This window comes from Protobothrops mucrosquamatus, unplaced genomic scaffold (genome assembly GCF_001527695.2).
Source record: "Protobothrops mucrosquamatus isolate PMUCROS unplaced genomic scaffold, P.Mucros_1.0 scaffold969, whole genome shotgun sequence".
Classification (NCBI taxonomy): Eukaryota; Metazoa; Chordata; class Lepidosauria; order Squamata; family Viperidae; genus Protobothrops; species Protobothrops mucrosquamatus.
In genome coordinates this window covers 238,156-245,726 of record NW_015387212.1, presented here as the reverse complement: position 1 = coordinate 245,726, position 7,571 = coordinate 238,156, and the positions used below count along the sequence as shown (strand labels likewise).

Sequence of the window (7,571 nt, the reverse complement as noted above, 5' to 3'; positions counted from 1 at the left end):
GCTATTATCAGTAATACAGAGTATACTTGTAGCACTCTCTTAGTCCATATTTCATATTTGATTGCTGGCTAATCTCTTAAATTAAACACACTGCCAAAAATGTACAAAGCATTCCACTCAAGTAGCTCCCTACCCATCACTCTTGTGGTCACCTTGGCCTCAGTGTGGTATGACCATTGTTATTATAGATCTTTTTACAATAGATTAATTATGGCACAGACTTATTTTTGGAACAATAACTAATAACTATATGGAACCTTGGTTGAGCCATCTGTCAATTCTAGGGTTTTTTAATCCCATGTTTTGAAAAATAATCTTTACATTTAAACAATTATAGCAATTATACTTTGATTGGAAGCCACTACTGCAAGAACTACCTTAAGTAATATTGAAAGTGATAAAAGAATTGGTAGGTTTCTCTTGATGACTCAGCTGTTCTGCCTCATTCCATGTCTGAATTGGGATGTGACAGCATGTAGAAGCTCCTGTATGTACAGGCTCATTGACATCCATTACCTCTGTCAAGTCTGCCTCCAAAGTACTAACTGTGTGGGTCACCTGTGCTACATGAACTTTGTTGGTTACTCTTTTATGCAGAAGGCAACTGAAGATCTTCTTGAATCCCTTCCGGAAATGCTTCGATACCAGGGCATAGACAATAGGATTGACACAGGAATTGGCATATGAGATTAGGTGAGACAGGACCCTGAGCACAAAGGTAACATTGTTGAGGGGAAAATAGCCAAACCAAAAACAAAGGATGACCAAATGATGGGGCAGCCAACAAAGGCAGAAGAGAACAGTCACAATAATGATCATCCGAGTGACTTTGCGTTTACCTTTCTTAGAATCAGACATGATTTTCATGGGATCCACAGATGTCCAGAGATAGCGGATGGTCTTTAAATAGGTGAAGCTGAGAATCAACACTGGGATGACATAGCTGAAGACAAATGTGCAGAGATCCATAATCTTGCGCTGTGACATTTCCCAGATGGGATGACAGACAGTAATGTTGGCAATCTGATACTCCTGGAAGTAGCTGACATACGGTCCAGAGAAGATGAATGAAAGACCCCAGATGAAGCAAATTGCTGTGACAGCATTCCTAGGTGTTCTTAGTTCTCTCGAATGCAAAGGATACCTTATAGCCAAATACCTAGGTAGACAAAAGGAAAGCAAGGAAAAGCTACAATATTGAGGTATGCCAATAGGTAAAGAAAATTCAGAGTTAGTAGCCTGCAACTACTTAGATGAGTACAATAGTATTCTGTGAGTAAAGAGCCATGGCTGCAGAGCATTCCTCCTGGGAACTGAAAGATATTCATGTTAGGAGAGATGGTAGCCACAGGTATTGAAGGGCAGAGAGTATTAGGGCGAAAAGAAAGGAGGAGGAGACAACAACTGGGAAGGGTATGGAAGCCTCTGGAGTATAGTTCTTTACCATGCTAGTCTAAAACCTTATTGGTTTTATACTGACACTTCAGGAGTGCTCCATTTTGCTGTGCTGTATACAAAACAAGTCACAAGTCACCATCTCACAAAGTGAAAAGGATTTTAACCACTTCTTCAAGTTGGGATCAGGGGAAGCTCTGCCTAGCTAAGTTGCCAATGTTTGGTGATGCAATGTTTTGCAAAGGTTTGGTCCAGTCATTGAGAATTAAGCTAAAAAGCATTACACATTCTCCTCCCAACATGGACATACTGTAGATATAGACATTTTCAAGTATAGTTTTTAATATACAGTATTTGGTAGGGAGTTTTGGTTGAAAAGGCTCTCGGCATTAAAAAGAAAAATGGATAATATGTTAACCTCCTATCAACAGCCCACGACCAAGAAACCAAAAGTCACAGAATCTCGTTAATTGAGTTCATTGTTAGGAAAAGAGGTTATAGAATCTTAGAAAGTGGATAAATTAGATAACCATATGTTAGCACATACATTGAAATGGAAACTCTGAGATTTGTTTGAGTTTCTGTATTACAAAATTCCTAACGACAACCTGACACTTTTCTTGAGACAGAAGGCTGAATCTGGCTTCCCTATGGGCTTTGCTTGTCAGAAGGTCGCAAAAGGAGATCGCATGACCCCAGACACTGCAACTGTCATAAATATGAGTCAGTTGCCAAGCATCTGAATTTTGATCACGTGACCATGGGGATGCTGCAATGTTGTAAGTGTGAAAAACAGCTATATCAGTTACAAGTTATTTTCAGTGACATTGTAACTTGGAAAGGTCACTAAATGAACTGCTGTTAGTCAAGGACTAGGTGTGTATGTGTGTGTATAATATCTTGCTACCCGACAAAACGTATTTGTACACAAATTCATATATCCTAGTACTATTAGCACTGGCCGAGTACCATGGTACAGAACTATTGTGTTCTAGAAAAGAAAGTCCAAAGATCTGAAGGATACCAGAACTGAAGGATGCCAGGAATGAGAAAGCCTACATAGCTGCAGAAACAGCTTGCACTGCCTTCTCCCAGGATTTTCAATTCTCCAATCTTATCTAAAGTTCTGGGATTTCTTAGTGATCTTCTCTCAAAGTAATAAAAATATGCAACATTACTTAGTCTGTTTGTTTTTTAGATTAGCAAGATAGGCTAGGTGCTGCCATCAGCTGTGACTTCCATTATATATATATAAAACTATGCTTTCTATTCCATGTGGAGTAGAAACCGCTCAAACTTCCTTAGATATATATAGCTTCTTGACGTTTCTTTTCCTTGCCTTCCTTATTTGGCAAGCATTAGTGTACCCTGCCTAATGTTTGGAAATGTTAGAATTAGTGTACTGGTCCACATACTGGAAAACTGGTAAATGTAAAAGGCTGTTGGAATAATCACTTCTACACTGTATGTGTGTTTTAAAAATATTCGATATTTGATTTGGAATAATTGTTTGAATATCTCTCCGTTCTTTAAAAAAAAACAGTTTTCCAATTATGTTGAAACACAGGCTGTATGCACGTGTTTTCTTCATTCTTGAAATCATCTTGACATAATGCATATCCACAGATATTACATTCACATGAGAATGTAAAACTCACAACAGTATATAAAAGTATTAGGAAACAACCACAAGTATAAGCAGCATCAGAAGCAGTTGAAGAATAATGCAAAGTATGGTTTGTCTTCTGTTGCAGACTAACTTGTGTTCTGTTCAGCAATGTGTGTTCTGGTTTAGTGATATGGAATGCATGTTATTCTTTAAAAAGAATAAAAAGAATGCATGTTATTCTTTAAAAAGAGCACACTATGATCCTATATCATATTATTAATTTTATATTCTATTATATTAAATGTCTAAGATGTCTAACCCAAATAATTTATAGAACTTTTTTCAATTTTCATGGGAATATTTTTAACAATCTGTGAGTAATTTACACATAAAAGAATAAATATATATCACCAGACAGCTAGGATTCACTGAGGTTTCATCAGATTAAGGTTGCCAAATTTCATTTGCAAAAAATCAAGACAGCTGCTAGATGGTAGATAGCAATATAGATACCAATAAAGTCTTTGCATCCAGATCTGATAATTTGTGACAAACAATGACTTGTCCTCACAAAATTTAGAGTTGCATTGAGTAAAAAGAATACGCTCTTTAATGTTAGAATCAAACCCCCCTCATCAAAGCAGGAAGGAAAATCTGAAAGCAGAATGAAGTTTCTGAATAACAAATCCCTTACTGGAATAAAAACTGCCTGTGGAGGTTACCTGTACCTACATATCTAAGTTACACCCCAATAAAGTCAAATGGGACAGGAGCCTAGCAGATGCTAGACATTTCATTGTTTATAAAGTCTCTGAAAGTTGGATGTAACTGAACATATGAATAAGAGAGAGAGCACTATATTTTTCATCAGTTTCCCCACTCAATAGAGGCAGAGGTAAAGGTACTCTGTAAATGCTTTGAATTAATGTATGTAATTTATTTCATCTACTCCATCAGCAAGAAACTGCCTAGAATAGATGGTCACACTATATTGCAAGATTTTACACTAAATGACTGTTAGAATATCATATTTCTGTATAAATGCAGAAAAATAAATTTAAATGTAATAGTTAAACTATTGGGTGTTGTTGATATCATAACTCTACCAATGCACCTGACATTTTGCAAATTAGAGATAACCCCTTCCAAACAAAAATATTGCTTTTCTATAAGAGAGGCACAACATTACGATGTTCCAATAGCCGTCTAGTGCAAAACCTTGCAATATAGTATGGCTGTCCACTTAAACTCATTTAAATTTAAACTTACAGTATTTTAAACTGAGTTTTTCAAGAGATGCATGTTCTCCCTGCAGGTTATGAGACAAAGTGGGGGAGGTGTTCAGGGAGACTGGAAAGTTATAATTGTTTGAAAGTTAAAACCGTATAGTAGTTTCCAAAACTACACCATGACTTTCAAAATCCAGCCCTTCTCCCCAGCCCTTCAGCTTACTCACCTGTCTAAGGATACAGTTGTGAGAGTGAAACTGCTGGCATACATGGTCAGATAGATGAAGAAATGCACTGCTTTACACATGAAGGGACCAAAGATCCAATCATCCAGGCTATAGATGGTGGCCTGGAAAGGCACGCAGAAGACAATGAAGCAGAGGTCAGCCACACCTAGATTGAGGATGAAGAGGTTGGTGGTATTGGTTACTTGCCCGTTCCTCAGCAGCACTGCAAGGACTAGAGAGTTGCCCACGGTGCCTATTAGGAAAATCAAAGAGTATACCAAGGGAATGATTACAGAGATCAGCTGCCAAGTGTTGCTCTCACTAACCCCTGAAGAGTTTAACAGGGTCAGTGTTCTGTTCATCTTGGAAGCAAAGTGTCCTCTGGTAGGGAAGAAACGGAGTCAAGATGCTTTCGCTCCCTGGATTTGCCAGAAATGCTCAAATCACTGACAGCTGCAGATTGCTTTCAGTCAAAACTTCTTGGGGGAAAAAAAAAATAACAATTTTCTTCTTAGCGGATATTTTCTGCTACTTTTCCATTTATAATCCTGCAGATCAGAGGAACTTCCATTCACTGATGCCAGACCTCTGTCTGCCATCACATACTGTGAAAGCTGTACTTTTTCTTGAAAGCGGATTTCCACTTTGTGCAGTGCTGAAACGCTTTTTGGTTTTCTGCCGTGCCTCTCACAGGAAACCATTCACTGGCAGCCACTCTCGTAGGTGTGCAAGCTGAGACTAAACTTCATGCCAGTCGTGCTCACTGCCCGTTTTATATTCCCCTCCGAGCCTGTTATATTCAGCCTGTGCTGAATCCTCCTTCATCATATTCATGGGGACAACTAATATATTCAAGACATCCCCTTGTTTCCAGGGAGACAAACAGCCAAAATAAAAGTAATGGTGTCTATGGAAATACAGCCCCCTCCTCACACACACACACACACACACACACACACACACACAGAGAGAGAGAGAGAGAGAGAGAGAGAGAGAGAGAGAGAGAGAGAGAGAGAGAGAGAGAGAGAGAGATATTCTCTCTGATCATTTACTGTAGGTAGTTGCCCAAGTGTTTTAGTTGGAAGGTTTCAGGAAGTTTCCACTGAGAACTTAAAATGCAGTTGAATGAACAGCACAGTCTGGTAGGTCAGAAAAAGAACCTCTTGTGCTGCAAGTTCTCATCCAAAACATTTCAAACACCTACTGGGAATGTGATAGTACATTCACTGACAGTTGCCATATAGGGCCAATGTAAATGTTTTACATACTGTTTTCCTCAGATTCTGACAAATGTTATCTCTAAAAATGTGCCTGCACTAACATCAGCAACCAGGAGCAAGGGATATATATGCTCAGGACACTGGGTCTGGAATTCAGAGTTTGAGGAAGGGGCAGGGGCAGTGGAGTAGGCTCAATGGGGAGGGATTCACACAACTCATAAATCGGCTTGTTTGGCTTTGGCTTAGAGGAATGTGTGAACTTGGCCAGTATGATTTGCAAACCATAGTCGATTGTGGATGTTGACTACGGCAAAGAGTTGACTGGAATATAGTTCAGGAGCACGGAAGCGAGGCGGAAGCAATGAGGACAGGATTTAGAAGGCAATAGATCTGTATCAGTTTTGCCAGTTCAGAACGTACTTTCCTCCTTGCAGTTTTGTGATCAGGGATATCAGAAATCTACTAGGTTACTCTGTGAAAGGAACTTAAGGATACTTTAAATTTTGAGAGACTTCTGTAAGGTTTTCCACTTAGCCTCACAATTGCCCCAGCGTTACTCAGGAATTTAAAAGAGCCAAAGAAACTCCTGAGCCGAGGTTTCAACAAAGATTACAATTTTATTTTGATCAAAACAGAGAGGGGCTGCCTGATTCCTCTTTGTGGCTGGTAGAGGAATGAAGGCAAGCAAGCAGAAAAGATGTCTTCCACCTTTTATACCTTTCCAGAACAAAAAGATCAGGTCTTGGTACCAGGCATAAGATGGCACAAAAAAACAATTCTTAGACGATGACTCATACACAGCAACCCAGGCTCCATCCGTAACTCCTTTTCCCCCTCCCCTTACTGTGCTCTTTTCATATAAGCAATCACCTATACTTAAAGCATGAAGCCCTTACTTTTCCAATATATATATATATAAAGCATCTGATCAAGCAATTAACTACAAAATAATGATTACAAAATAACAAAACAATGATTACATGATAACACTATAAGTCTCGATATAAAATGGTTACTACATATAAAATAAATGCTAATGTCAAACTTAAACATACTAAAATCATAAGCACAATAAAATCCCTTCACTTCAATGTTTCTTTTGGAAGATTCTGACCATTTCTTCCACATAAGTCACTTTTTAAATCTATTTTATGAGTAAGTCTATCTGAGCAACTTGGTGTATTATTTAGGAAGCTTAAATACATCTACTGTATGAACTGACTTCAAGGGGATTCTGGTTCATACAGAAAGCAGATTAGGATATTGGTGGAATTGTGGATAGCATTTTTAAAATTATACTTGTTTTGTATGCATAAAAATAAGTATAATTTTAAACATACAAACCATAGCTACAGCAATCATTATAATATGTGGAATATCTCCTCTTTGAAAAAAAAGGCAGGTTTTGATGGCCCTCTGGAATATGGTAGAGATGGAACCTCTTGTATCTCTGGAGCAGGATGATCTCCCACAAGAAACCTTACCCATGGGGATTCTGATAATGTTCCCTTTGGGACGGAAAGTGCAACAAGCCTAGATCTTATGATGAAAGAGTCTCAAAGACAACCTATGACAAAGAAGAGCTGCTCCATGGAGCAATTAAGACAGCCTCAAATAAGGCAATATTTCAGTTAAGCAGCATTCCACTATTGGAAATATATTAAGGAACAACAACACATGAATAAGGAAAAGGATTTCAATGCCTTTTAATTGAAACTGCTACAGTTGCAGCATTCTTGCTTCGTGAACTGTTCTCTCTACATGGGTACTTTTCTTTATCGCCAGCATTTCAAGCTAGAACTACAAGAAAATCCATAGATAGATGGATAGATAGATGGATAGATGGATGGATGGATAGATGATAGATAGATAGATGGTGTATGTGTACATA

General features: G+C 38.3%; 1 protein-coding gene across 1 annotated transcript; it reads right to left on the bottom strand.

The window, feature by feature from the left end:
• Positions 1–378: 378 nt before the first annotated feature.
• On the bottom strand, positions 379–5,161 carry GALR2 (galanin receptor 2). Its single transcript, XM_015819715.2, has 3 exons — positions 5,067–5,161; positions 4,461–4,841; positions 379–1,159 (listed from the first exon to the last, which is right to left on the bottom strand). The coding sequence occupies exons 1-3, from the start codon at positions 5,159–5,161 to the stop codon at positions 379–381; spliced, it is 1,257 nt and encodes a 418-aa protein (XP_015675201.2).
• Positions 5,162–7,571: the final 2,410 nt, after the last annotated feature.